At 38.9% G+C, this 14,839-nt stretch overlaps 1 protein-coding gene across 2 annotated transcripts in view; it reads left to right on the top strand.

Annotated features, from left to right (window-relative positions):
• Positions 1–14,839, top strand: part of LOC126322385 (intraflagellar transport protein 80 homolog) — a 421,167-nt gene that overhangs the window by 155,670 nt on the left and 250,658 nt on the right. For both annotated transcript variants that reach the window (XR_007558988.1, XM_049994301.1), the window contains exons 7-8: positions 14,221–14,345; positions 14,444–14,692. Coding sequence is in view for 1 of the 2 variants with exons in the window: in XM_049994301.1 (XP_049850258.1) it covers positions 14,221–14,345; positions 14,444–14,692 (374 nt within the window). In the remaining variant the exon portion in view is untranslated. The remainder of the gene's footprint in view (positions 1–14,220; positions 14,346–14,443; positions 14,693–14,839) is intronic.

Genomic DNA, 14,839 nt, shown 5'->3' with positions numbered 1-14,839 from the left:
CTTTTAGTGTCTGTTTCCCCCTTTGGTTTACTTCTTTCATTTTTGCATTCGGTGTGGTTCCTTGTTAGTTTTATGCTCTTTTACCTTCCTCAACTAGTTTGTTTTTAATTGTTTTTCCTTGAGACTTGTTTGCTTGAGGAGAAAAGGACTGATGCCCCTGTAGTTTGGTCCCTTTATAACCCCAAACCAACCAACTAACCTTGGCAGCAATGCTGCACTTGCTGCTGCATCATGCTTTGGGACAGCTTGTGAGGGGACAGAGTGGGGAGCACATCACGAGGTATGCTTACCAAAACAGGCTAGTACATGAGGGTAGCTGATGTTATTGAGTGTACATTAGCTTACTTACCACCATCTGTCATAACAAAACTACTGAAATGTTAGCACAACCATTTTTAACAGTTAATTCATTATAAAACCTGCATTAGATTACTGAAAAATTAGGTAAACTTATGCTTCTATGGATTCTCACACTCTTTTTAATGTTACTGTGATGTTAGCTTGTCATCAAGCATTTTCTATCAGTACTTATATCCTGCCAAATCTTACCCTCATCATTATTAGCAAACTGATCTCATACTGTAGTGCACACTATAATATCACACTATAACATATAACTGGGTAAACATGTATTGCAAGGACACATTAGAATGCAGTGTAAATTACTGCATGCTGTGCAATTATTTTAAGAGAACATAATTGATGACATGAAAGTGTTTCAGTAAATATTAATAATTATTGCTATTCCAACTGAATCTTTTTGTCTCTCCGGACAGATGGAATGCCTACAAGAGAAAAAGAGATTTGACTGCTGTTAAATCCGAAGCAGTACTTCTTCATATTAAGTATAGTGCTGTACCACTTGTGTCTGAGCAAACATTTCTTCTGACAAGATTGTAATCCTGGTAAATTCCTACAAAAGAGTTAACTTTTGGGGAAATAAAACAGACAGAGAAAAAAGGTCTCACTAAGTTTACTATTGAATGTGGGATGAGCAAGGATAGAACCAGTACCCGAAAGAGGAAAGTAACAAAGGAAACGAGGAAAGAAGGTAGCCTCAAAGACAGATTCCCCCCACCCTTTCCCTACTCCCCTCCACAAAACCACACACAGTTAATTTTCATTGGTCTGAAATAGTAGAGTGTAGAGGCCCCTTTTTGGTGGGCCAGTGGTCTCATCTACATCTACATCTACATGACTACTCTGCAATTCACATTTAAGTGCTTGGCAGAGGGTTCATCTAACCACAATCATACTATCTCTCTACTATTCCACTCCCGAACAGCGAGCGGGAAAAACGAACACCTAAACCTTTCTGTTCGAGTCTGATTTCTCTTATTTTATTTTGATGATCATTCCTACCTATGTAGGTTGGGCTCAACAAAATATTTTCGCATTCGGAAGAGAAAGTTGGTGAGTGAAATTTCGTAAAAAGGTCTCGCCGCGACGAAAAACGTCTATGCTGTAATGACTTCCATCCCAACTCGTGTATCATATCTGCCACACTCTCTCCCCTATAACGCGATAATACAAAACGAGCTGCCCTTTTTTGCACCCTTTCAATGTCCTCCGTCAATCCCACCTGGTAAGGATCCCACACCGCGCAGCAATATTCTAACAGAGGACGAACGAGTGTAGTGTAAGCTGTCTCTTTAGTGGACTTGTTGCATCTTCTAAGTGTCCTGCCAATGAAACGCAACCTTTGGCTCGCCTTCCCGACAATATTATCTATGTGGTCCTTCCAACTGAAGTTGTTCGTAATTTTAACACCCAGGTACTTAGTTGAATTGACAGCCTTGAGAATTGTACTATTTATCGAGTAATCGAATTCCAACGGATTTCTTTTGGAACTCATGTGGATCATCTCACACTTTTCGTTATTTAGCGTCAACTGCCACCTGACACACCATACAGCAACCTTTTCTAAATCGCTTTGCAACTGATACTGGTCTTCGGATGACCTTACTAGACGGTAAATTACAGCATCATCTGCGAACAGTCTAAGAGAACTGCTCAGATTGTCACCCAGGTCATTTATATAGATCAGGAACAGTAGAGGTCCCAGGACGCTTCCCTGGGGAACACCTGATATCACTTCAGTTTTACTCGATGATTTGCCGTCTATTACTACGAACTGCGACCTTCCTGACAGGAAATCACGAATCCAGTCGCACAACTGAGACGATACCCCATAGCTCCGCAGCTTGATTAGAAGTCGCTTATGAGGAACGGTGTCAAAAGCTTTCCGGAAATCTAGAAATACGGAATCAACTTGAGATCCCCTGTCAATAGCGGCCATTACTTCGTGCAAATAAAGAGCTAGCTGCGTTGCACAAGAGCGATGTTTTCTGAAGCCATGCTGATTACGTGTCAATAGATCGTTCCCTTCGAGGTGATTCATAATGTTTGAATACAGTATATGCTCCAAAACCCTACTGCAAACCGACGTCAATGATAAAGGTCTGTAGTTAAATGGATTACTCCTACTACCCTTCTTGAACACTGGTGCGACCTGCGCAATTTTCCAATCTGTAGGTACAGATCCATTTCAGACCAATGTCAATTAAGTGCTCATTAACTGAGAGTTAAAAACTACTTTTACCGGTTCACATTTCTTTTCCAAATATTCAGGTAGGACCTTGCAACAGTATTGATATAAAATTTCCTAGCATATTGAAACTGTGTGCCACACTAGGGCTCATACCCAGTACCTTTGCCTTTTACTGGCAAGTGTTCCACCAAATGTTTGCCTGCAAAATTTGAAGGTCCCAGGTTCAAGTCTTGATCCAGCAAACAGTTTTAATCTGCCATGAAGTTTCATATCAATGTACACTCGGCAGCAGAGTGAAAATTCATTATGCCCCCAGACTGTGGCTAAGCCATGTCTCTGCGGTATCCCTTCTTCCAGGAGAGCTAGTTCTGCAAGGTATGCAGGAGAACATCTGTGATGAAGGTACTGATGGTAGTAAATCTGTGTGGACGAATTGTGAGTCCTTGCTTGGATAGCTCAGCAGGTAGGTAGAGCAATTGCTTGCAAAAGGCAAAGATGCAGGGTTTGAGTTCTGGCCTGACACACAGTTTTAATCTATCAGGAAGTCTTATATCAGCATACATGCAGCTGTAGAGTGAAAATTCATTCTAGTATTAATATAATTCTCATTATTTGATGAAACATTTGTGAAAGTTACATCAATAAAATTAAATTCATTTTGTAATTAATTGAAGTGTTTACATATTATTTTATAAGGAAATAAGTGTATAAATGCAGTTGCCTGCTATGAGATTTTGCTCAGATTGTTACATCTGTGTTTTTAATCTTCAGTTTGCATTAAAATTATTTGAGAGATAAACCAAAAACATAATATTCCTTAATACTACAACCAAGAATAATGAAAGGCATAGAATTGTGCATCAGTAGTATAAATATTTAATAGATGGTTCTTAAATTGTAGTTGTGTATTCGAATACCATCATTAATTAACTCAGGCTCATCTGGATAGTGTTCCATAACCATGTGGGCTCACGGTGAGTAATATCATACCTCTCAATGGTACTTACTTACCTAACATTAGGAGTATAAAATGGTGGATATATAATATCATCATATTTATTTAGTGGCATAATTCAGCATTAGGGTTCTTTACAATTGCTTTGCCCTATTTGAAGAGGCAAAACTGGTCAACAGTCATGATTGGAGACAACTTATCCAGTCACATGGCTTTGCATGTTATTGAAGAGTGTGAGTGGAACAATACTTCATTCATTCTCCTTCCCCCCAATAGCACGCACCTCCTCCAACCGCTCGATGTAAGCTTCTTCAGGCCAATGAAAGCAGCGTGGCAAGCTGTATTAACTGATTGGAAGAAACACACTCGTGGGACCATTTCCAAGGATGCCTTCCCATCTCTTTTGGAGCACACACTGACTAAAACATAAAGGCTAGATTTCGCGCCATGGGCCTAATCCCTTTTGATCGAGATCATGTCTTACAAAAATTGCCTGATAATGAGGAGACCAGCAAAGCAATGCAGACACATGGTCTTCCACTTTTGAAAAAATGCTCAAAGAAATTTGTTATCCTCCAAATAAGCTTTGTAGCTCCAGCCACCACTGCAAACTAGATGTTCAGCCTGGAAAACCAATCACTGGCCGAGATTTTCAAGGAAACGAAAACAGTGCTGAAACAAGTGACAGTGCTTCTAGCAGTAGTGAAGGTGGAAATGACACATCATCCAATGAAGTTGAACTGCTGAAAGAAGAGACTTTTTTTGTTGCAGAGTACAAATATAAACGTGGAAACAAGGAGCAAACAAGGCAGTATGTTGGAGTGGCCACAAATGTTGGTGCTATGGACGTAAGTGTGAAATTCTTGCACCCACAAGAGAACAGGAAAAACATATTTGTGTTTCCTAATGTTCCCGATGAAGACACAATACAAAAATTGCAAATTTCAAGAATACTTCCCACACCAGTTGAGAAGAGAGGAATGCTCATATTTTGATAAGATGTGCTTTAGACTCAAAGACAATCATTTATTTAAAGTGTTTGCAACTTAATTTAGAATGATGAGTGAGAAAAATTATTTTGACCTTTTATTTAAATTACTTTGTTTGTTTCTGTCCGTTTCTAATATTTCAGTTAAGAACTGTAAAAATTTTTTATTTAAATTCTTGCAAAATAAAAACTTATCTGTAATATATAAAATTCATTATATCATTCAATATCACTTATTCGTAAGAAAGGGCTACCTTAAAATGTATAAAATGTCACCGAAATCAAATAAAAAGCATGTAGAATTTATAAAAAAGGCAGTAACTGTCTGAATGTACTGTAACTTTGAACAGAGATTTACAAAACACATGTGTCCGCAATAACCCCAATCCATGGGGTGACATCGGGCACTTTATTTAACTGCCTCAGATAAATATACCTACATATACACTTTCTGGTTCTGGGATATTTTATTCGTTACACATATACCCTACCACTTCCATAACAATTAATTTAATCTAACAATATATAAAGAAGTTACAATAAAAATAATGACAAAACCATCTGAAATCATCCCGTTTGACGGTTCCTATATATCTCCCCATGTGCACATTGTGTGTATCATTATACACACCCCTTCTCTACCTGCACTTTCACCTCAGAGTAGGGAACTCAAAAATTTGACAATATAAATTCTAAGGATAGTAGGTGCTGGGAGGGGGGGGGGGGGGGGGGGGTGTAGAGGATCAGTCTACTGAAAAAAAAATATGAAGAAATATAATGATGAACTTGGGTCCTTGTAGGCATCACAGAGAATGTAAATCCCTGAGGAAACATAGCGTTTAGTTATTACCAATCTACATCACTGACACCAAAAAGTGTATTCCAATAACTTTCTCTTTATACCCCATGTAGCTCAATATTTTGAATAAAGGCATGAGGCCGACCTTCTGCCTCAGATCTTATTTTTCTTTTAATTTTTTATAAATGTTGAAATTCATCACTGTTCAGTATACACTTAAAGGTACACCTGTATCTCACTCTTTGATTTTCTTTGTTAACCGCCTCACCAATCAAAATTCTGTACAAAAATCACACATCTCAGATGGAACAATATCAAATACAGATTGACCATCAAGTTTGTTGTTATTAGCTCTGAATTTAAATAATGTCTCCCAAATATATTGTTCACCTACAAACTTCACAGAAGAGGCATGTCAGCATATAATGCAATATTTGTTGGACCTTTTGTTCAATTAAACTGTCCACTCATTCCTCCAATGTCCTTAAAGTAGAATATGAAGTTACTAATTCATCTGAATCTGTACCTTGTTCTGAATCTTGAGTGGGACACTATTGTGTGAAATTTGTTGGGGATCTGTATTTAGTTTGATAGCATATCCATATATCAGATTGATAACTAAATCAAACTGTCCAAGTACATCAGAATGTAACTCACGTTATATATTGAAGCTAGTGGATCCAGATAACGTTTTATTTATTCCAAATTTTTTCTGACAGGAGTCATTAAAGGATTGACCCATCTGAGTGGTAGTCAAATCTAGCCTGACATTTGTTTCAGAAATACCTTGTTCAACTTTAGCAATCCTGAGCCTCTATTTTTGCATTTAATTCATTTGTTATACCAGCAAAAACTTTAAGTCATCACCATGAGACTTTAAGGCTGTTTTTAACTCTGCTTTTAAACCAGAAATAGTAATATCTCTTTGATCATTAGTTGTATCTAGCTTTTCATTCAGTTTATCACCATGGGGCTATAAGTCAGCATTGTATTGACTAACTGTCCTGTTCTAATGTTTAACTCATACACAGCCTTGAGCATTTCCTCCATCATTCTGTTCAGTACAGGCAGACAGTTAAAGCAACAATATGTTTACAATTACTTTTCGGCCACCAAGAACAGTGTAAGTGTCAGTAACCTCTTAAGAAACCTTAGCAGCACACAATCAAATTCGACTACACCAAACACCCACAAGTATTTAAAAAAAAAGTTAATTTGGCTTCAGTACAGCTCAATGAATTTAGTTGAGTAGCTTGCCACTCCAAAGAGGCGATGACTAGTTGGGTCGTTGCACTCGATGTGACCATATTGTTGTAGATTGCCATTGATACCTCTAGCTGCTGCATCATTGCTGGGGACCCGATGAACACAGTTGTCACAATTTGTGGTATTGCTCATCAATTTCCCAACTCATGGACTTCAAATAATCTTCTGCAACACAACTTTTGCTGATACTTTCATTACTTATCAACAGAATTATTCCTTCTTAAATGCTTGCCTTTCCATATGTATATTTAGCTACTCACTTCTCCTCAACAGTCTATTGTTTACTCAGGTGTTGATGACAACAGTGATAACTGCCCTGTTGATCTTCACTTAAAATTCCAAATTGTTCTTGAATACTTCCTAGTGTCTAGTTATTATTGACATTCTCCAGCAATCTGATACAATTCCAACATTAATTGTTCTGGGTCTTGTCATCAGGGTGTCAGAATTTGTTGTTCCATTCACTGAGTATATTGACTTTCATAGGTTTGTATGCAACTGATCTTCAGTTAAGCCTTTCAGACCTGACTTTTTATTTACTTGTAAAAAAAAATGTCTGACATCATTTTTACATTCCGGAGAGTCTCCTGACAACATTTTTCTAAGATAAAAATTTCGTATCATCTCTACTTTTCTAGATATTTAATGTACACAAATGTGTTCATCAGGTTTCGAGTTTCATGTCTTACATTAAGTAGGTTAACAGTACAGATCAATTATGCCACTCTTTATTTCACTTTAAAACAGAGGAATTAATAAAAATAATTCCATATTACATTCTTGTTTAAACAACAATTGTCAACACCTGGTTTTAAGGTTTAGTATGAAACTGCAAAAAACAATTTCTGTCCTTTTGGAGACACAAATGTACTTTACATTTTCTGCACTGAATTCTTGAGTGCCCTGTATATTTTGGAAATTTGCAGCGACTTGGAGCTCCTACACCATGCAAAGGCAAATGGTCAATGGAATCAAACTGTATCTCTGTAGCTGGTCGTAATTCTCCTCTTTTTCTTGGTATGACTCTCATGTCTAAAGCCAGTCCTTCATCATGTGGACGCCCCCTCTTCTTTCCAGTCACTTTCTTTTGGCACAGTATCAATCCATCTGCTACCCTGACATGAAAGGAAAGAAGGTCCATTTGCTTCTTCTTTGGGATAGACAGGTTGTCTGCATCTCATCCGTATTCCAACCAACTTAGCACGATGGCAAAGTCAACAGCGTGAAAAATCATACGCAAAGGCTATTTTCGAGATCTGATGAAAACTCTGTAGTAGCTTATCAATTGATCAAATAGATCCACACTACCCATTGCATGATTATATCTTCTCACTATTTCAGGTCTTTCTACTTTCACATATTTATGGTGCTTTTTGTCCCAACACTCGACTTCATCCACTGAGCCTTTACCAACAAAGTTAGAACACAATACAACTGGCCTATTGTCTAACCACTTACACATGGTATTGTCATCAGCACTAATGATTTCTTCACAGTAACCTCTAGTTTGTTTCATTGTTGTTTTGTCATCTGAAATAGGCAAGTTCTTTCCAAATCTGTTTTGACAGACAGTTCTGTTTTGACAAAGTATAATTTATGACCTTTACCTTTTGAGAGTGGAATAGAAAATCCTAAAACAACAGCAGGACCTAATCCAATTTTTTTACAGTATGTGGTATTTAGTTCAGTTGTAGCACCTTGACACAAAAGGAAATCATGCACTATTCCACTCTTTCCACACAACATGAAGACTTTGATTCCCCATGGACTTGGTTTCCCCATGACATACTGCTTTGCAGAAAACTTCCCAGTGAAAGGAATAATTCCTTCGTCCACAAAAAAATTCACTTCTATAGGAAGTTCACTGCAGTGTTTTCGAATGGCTGTGTAAACTGGCCTGACTTTGTAAAATTTATCTTTCTTTTCAGGTGGTTTCTCCAGATTTTTCACCAAGTGTAAATTTGTTTGTAATTCTAAAAATGTGTCTCGTGACATGTGTTCCCAAAACACATTTACCTTCACGCTTGTATCCCAATACATTCGTAATCTGGGAAATTTCAAACCGCCAATCAGCACCTCTAGTTCTTGAGTTGTTGTCTGCTTGAATGAGGATTTGCCTTGTTGTAATGCATAAATATTAGTATGTGCTGTCATGCTAGTGAACAAATCATCTGGTATATATCTTATGAAGTATTGTATTGGAGAACACAAGACAGATACTTCAAAATTTGGAGCTTTGTATGTTTCTGCCAAGGTACTTAGAGGCTTGCGTTTCCGTTTGTAAGTGGGCTGTTTAGGTTTTCTTATTGGTAACGCCACATAGCGCTCTGTATGAAAAATCACTGGCTGTGCTGTGTGCAGTCTGTGGCTGGTTTGCATTGTTGTCTGCCATTGTAGTGTTGGGCAGATGGATGTGAACAGCGCGTAGCGTTGCGCAGTTGGAGGTGAGCCGCCAGCAGTGGTGGATGTGGGGAGAGAGATGGCGGAGTTTTGAAATTTGTAAGACTGGATGTCATGAACTGCTATATACATTATGACTTTTGAACACTAGTAGGGTAAATACATTGTTTGTTCTCTATCAAAATCTTTCATTTGCTAACTATGCCTATCATTAGTTAGTGCCTTCAGTAGTTCGAATCTTTTATTTAGCTGGCAGTAGTGGCGCTCGCTGTATTGCAGTAGCTTGAGTAACAAAGATTTTTGTGAGGTAAGTGATTTGTGAAAGGTATAGGTTAATGTTAGTCAGGGCCATTCTTTTGTAGGGATTATTGGAAGTCAGATTGCATTGCGCTAAAAATATTGTGTGTCAGTTTAAGCACAGTCTTGTACAATTTTTCCAAGGGGACGTTTCACGTTTTATGGATTCTTTAGGTGTCACCATTATGTTGTCACACAGGTTATTCAATTGTGGATTGTTTTCATTGCATAAAAAGTTCATTTCAGCATCTACCACGTCTCCGTCATCTTCATTTTCAGATATGGTGTTTCTACACACATCATTCACGCCCACTTTATCTGCTCTAACACGTTTCACTATTTGTGAAGCTTGCCTTTCAATAAGTGCTACACTGCCATCCTCATCTCCACTCAAACTAATGTCAGAAACGTCACCATATTCAATTATGTCCATAATCGAGTCCCAATCTTTCTCCACAGAAAGACATTCCTTATCCATATCTGTAAGTCAAAAGCCAGAAATATAAAATAAAATCATGTGTACTGGTCAGTTACTCTCCTCCTTGCTGCTGCTACTGAAATTACTGAAAAAAATACCACACATAACTACCGTTACCAGGCAAATACATCTAGGCAAATTTTAGGTTATGTTTCCTATTTTACACCATTAAGGACCTGTTGTACACAAATGTGTACATTAAATTTACCTGATACATAACACAAATATGAACTGAATGAAATTGCTGAAAATTCCACCGATAGAAAGTCTAGTGTTTCCAAAAGATGGAAACCACACAAAAAATTCATTAACAAAACCCACAATGTGACTATTACAGCAATAAAGTCAACGAGTAATGGCTTCCCACAGAGAGACAACACCAGAGAGTATATTTTAACATGTAGTTCACTGATTGCTCACAAGAGAGCAGCAACTGCTGGAGCATGGCTAAAATAAACCTACACAAATGTGTACAGTGAGTTTTGATGCACCTGACATTTATTGACAGCGAAATATTAGTGAACAAACTTTATGTGCACAGTTGTGACCACCAGGACTGAAAGGGTTAATGAATAATATTTAGTTCAATGGTGTTCTTGACTTAGACTGCAAATCTCTTGGACTTCTTCTCTTCTCCAGTATGGAATATTGCTGGAAGTGAGATGCTTTAACATAACATGAAATCCTTGGAAATAAATATGAAGAGTTTCTTCAAAGACATCCTCTGTATGTTCTTTGATAACAGTACAGTAAATTCGTCTATGCAAGACTTTATTAATGTAAGAATATCACATATAATTTTCTCTCCATATCTGACATAAGACCGTAAGTCAAACAGTGGAAAATCTGGGATGGAATGTAACAATATTATGAAAAGGAAAGCTGCCACTCACCATATAGCGGAGTTGCTGAGTGACAGATAGGCACAACAAAAAGACCCCATTCCAGAAATCAGCAGGATTTCCAGTCCCTCCTCAAATCCTTAGGCCCATCCCAGAACCTCTCCCAGGAGTCCATCTCTCTGCTCACCCCTACGTACACCTACCTTCTGCATGCTTGTTAAAGTCCATAAACCCAATCATCCAGGATGCCCCACTGAGGCCAGTTACTGTGTCACTACTGCGAGAATCTCTGCTCTTGTAGACCGACAGCTTCAGCCTATTACCCAGAACCTACCGTCCTATATAAAAGATACCAACCATTTCATCCACTGACACTCCACACTCTGTGCCCTGCTCGTCACTGTTGATGCCACCATCCCCTTTACACTAACATCCATGACCAACTATATCCTCACCCACAATTACTTCTCCTTTGAAGGCATTACCTTTAAACAAATCTGGGGTACAGCTATGGGCACCCACATGGCACCATGCTGTGCCAACCAATTCATGGGTCATCTAGAGGGATCCTTCCTATCCACAGAATGCTAAACCACTCGCCTGGTTCAGATTCATTGATGACATCTTTGCTGTCGGGATCAAAGGTGAGGACACCCAATCCGTATACCTCCAGAACCTGAACAACTTCTCTCTCATTTGCTTCAGCTGGTTGTACTCAACCCACACACACACATTCCTAGATTGACCTCCACCTCATAGGTGCCTACATCAGTACCTCTGTCCATATCAAACCTACTAACCACAAGCAATGCCTCCACTTTGACAGCTGCCACCCATTCCATACCAAGAAGTCCCTTCTATACTGTCTAGCCACCCATGGTCGTCGCCTCTGTAGTGACAAGTGGTCCCTCTTGAAACAAACTGAGGGTCTCACTAAGGCCTTTACAGACCGTAGTTATCCTCCTAACTTCATACAAAAGCAAATCTCCCATGCTGTATCATTCCAGTGTCCCATAATCTCCCAAAGTCTCACCATTCAGCCACAGAGGAGCATTCCCTCATAACTCAGTACCACACAGGACTGGAGCAACTGAACTATGTTCCCTGCCATGTTTTTGACTACCTGTCATCGTGCCCTGAAATGAGAAATGACCTGCCCAATATCCTTCCCAACCCTCCCACAGTGGTAATCCACCATCCACTGAAGCTACACAATTTATTTGTTCATCACTACAAGGCCCCTGCTCCCAACCCCTTACCTCATGTTTCATATCACTGTAATAGACCTAGATGCAAGACCTGTCCCATACATCCTCCCACCACCACCTGGTCCAGTCCAGTCACAAACATCAGCTAACCTGTCAAAGGCAGGGCTACCTATGAGACCAATCAGGGGATCTACAAGCTAAGCTACAACCACTGTGCTGCATTCTACATGGGCATGACAACCAGTGAGCTGTCTGTCTGCATGAATGGCCACTGACAAACTGTGGCCAAAAAACAACTGGAGCACCCTATTGCTGGGCACGCCACCCAACATGACATTCTTCGCTTCAGTGAGTGTTTCATAGCGTGTGCCATCTGGATCCTTGCTACTAATACCAGCTTTCCCTTCAATATATCCTACGTTACGATAACCCTGTTAGCCTCAACCTTCATTAGCCACTGTCCTCACCCACCTAACTCCTTCCCTGTTCCCATTCCAGCACTATACAGCCATCATTCCACCATCAAACACAGACTTCTCTCCTTTTCTGCTACCCCCTCCCCCCACCCTCTCTCCCCACCTCTGTCTAACCTATCGATTGCACCTGGCTGCCCTACCCTCTCTTCACCTCATTTTTGAGCACTTCCCAGCAGCACTTCACTGTCTCCCAGCACTATCCTGCCACCCCTCCCCCTCACTGTCCCACCTCCTCCTTATCCCCAGCCAGTTGCCACTTCCATCATGCACTGCTGCTGTTGCTCGCTGTGTGGATTCAGCTGGCAGAGGCTGCAGTTTAAAGCTTATAGTGTGACAATCTTTTTGTTGTGATGATAGTTGTAAGCATGGTCAGGGAATGAATACATTTAAATTGTTCATTTATTTTTTTCCATTTCTATCGACATTATCAATTGTGGCTCTTGCTCCAGGACTAATATGCTTCTTTGACCTGCGGCGTTGACCCATGGAGCATGCACAAATGCCTCACAAAGACCTTCTCTTATGAAGGTAATGTGGCCATTGTCCAATCATGAAGACATGCATTGTCTCTTGAACTGACTCACCACATGCAAAATACATAATAAACTTGCCCAACAGTTGTGCTATTCTATTTGCTAAATTGTTGTATCAATTTTATTTGTTTATGAACATCATTAGTCAGAACTGTGGATGTAGAATTATACATCACTTTTCCAGTGTTTTATGTTATATGAAAAATTGCACATTTAACTTTGTGATAATTTTTTAGTGTATTTCTAGCAATAGGGTAAAATACAGAAGACTTTTTGATTTTTAATGTTTTGATTATCTGTTGGATCTTACTCACTGTAAATGGATTTATATGCTTGTGACTGATTTTGTTGCAATCATATCTCTATAGAAGCCCATCGTCTCCTTCAAAACAATCTTTGCAACCAATTTCCTCTGCTGCTTCCAGGACAGTGGATAAAGGTAAGAGGGGGGGGGGGGGACAACAACTATTGGAGAAAAGCACAACTGCATCTTTTGTAATAATTGCCTGTTATCTCCTAGTGGTGCGGGAAAAATGTAGTATCAACCAGAAAGAAACCTTTTGCGCAAAAAAAGAGAGGAAAACCACAGGCAAATAAGTTAGTTGTCTTCAGTTTCACTTGCCACAGCAACGTTAGTGTATTAATGTTTGTTCTACAAAAATATGTAATTCTAATTTCTTCCAGTTTTATTTATTTTTCCTCGTTTACGATATAAATGTACAACAGATAGTATGAATACAAATTACTTAAAGAGCTGGAACAAGATTATCATCTTCGGCGAAGTTATTGTTCAGTCATAATCAATATGAACAAATAATTACTTTTAGTATTACCCATATACTGGAGATACTCATAAACATTTAAGCTTTTGGACAAAAAAGTAATTCTCTGGTAGTAGACAACACACAAACATTCACAGAAGCACAACTAACAGACCCATGACCCCTATCTCCATCCGCTGTGATCTGATGATCTGAATGGGTCAGGCAGGAGATGGTGGCCATGTCTGTGTGAGTTGGTCTTATTGTGTGTGTGTGTGTGTGTGTGTTTCTCTTTCTGAAGAAGGACTTTTGTGCCTGAAAGCTTAAATATTTACCAGCCTTTTCACTGTGCCTGTCTGTGACCTGCACCTCCTCTTGTGGTCAGTTTCAGTTTATTACTGTTAGAATATTATCATTACATATTGGACTTTCCATTGTTTGTCAGTAATTAGAATATTTATACAAGTTTGTGTAATGGAAGCAAGTCATGTGTTTTCTGTTACTGGGCTGAGAGGAACTATTACTTCATTTGTGTGTATCCAGCAAAAGATGACGACATGCTAGAGATAGATGGTGGATTGTAAGGTTGTTTTTAATTTTTACTTCCCTACTGACTATTTTTACTCTATAAAAACTGTATTTATGTTATTATCTGCTTTATTGTAGTGGTCCTATTCTTTGGAGAAAGTCAGAACTGGAAGCCTATTTAATATATCTTGGTCAAGTGATGGAACCCACATTGCAGGTGCCTGTGGAAACGGGCATGTAATATTTGCTCACACTGTTGAGAGGTATGTACTGAGTAAATTATTTTTGTGCAAAAGCTGTTTAAAAACACTCATTTTAATCTTGTTTCTTTATTTATACACCTTCCTTTTTTCCCTTAAAGGAGGATGGAATGGAAGAATTATGAAGCAACAGTCACTGATCGTAAATCAATTTCAGTTCATAATGTGAGTGATGATACTTGGGAAAAACTTGAATTTCCAGATCGAGTGATCAGATTATCTTTTGGATATAACCATTTGGTAGTGATCACACCCACACAGTGCCATATTTACAGTACAAAGAACTGGAATACGCCAGCCATTTTTGATCTACGAGAGGGGACAGTGTCTATGCTGCTACTTGCCGAAAGGTAAAATATGGTACTAATTTGTAATTTTAGTGTTTATTAAGTGACTAGTGTGAGTGTATAGAACCTCACTGTACAAAATATTAATGATCCACTTAAATGAGCACACTTGTCACTTTGGTGCCCTGTAGATGGCTGATGTAATTCAAG

The sequence above is a fragment of the Schistocerca gregaria genome, chromosome 2, assembly GCF_023897955.1.
Source record: "Schistocerca gregaria isolate iqSchGreg1 chromosome 2, iqSchGreg1.2, whole genome shotgun sequence".
NCBI classification, from domain to species: Eukaryota; Metazoa; Arthropoda; class Insecta; order Orthoptera; family Acrididae; genus Schistocerca; species Schistocerca gregaria.
Note: the sequence above shows the minus strand (reverse complement) of the source record. Positions and strands in the feature narration are given on the sequence as shown.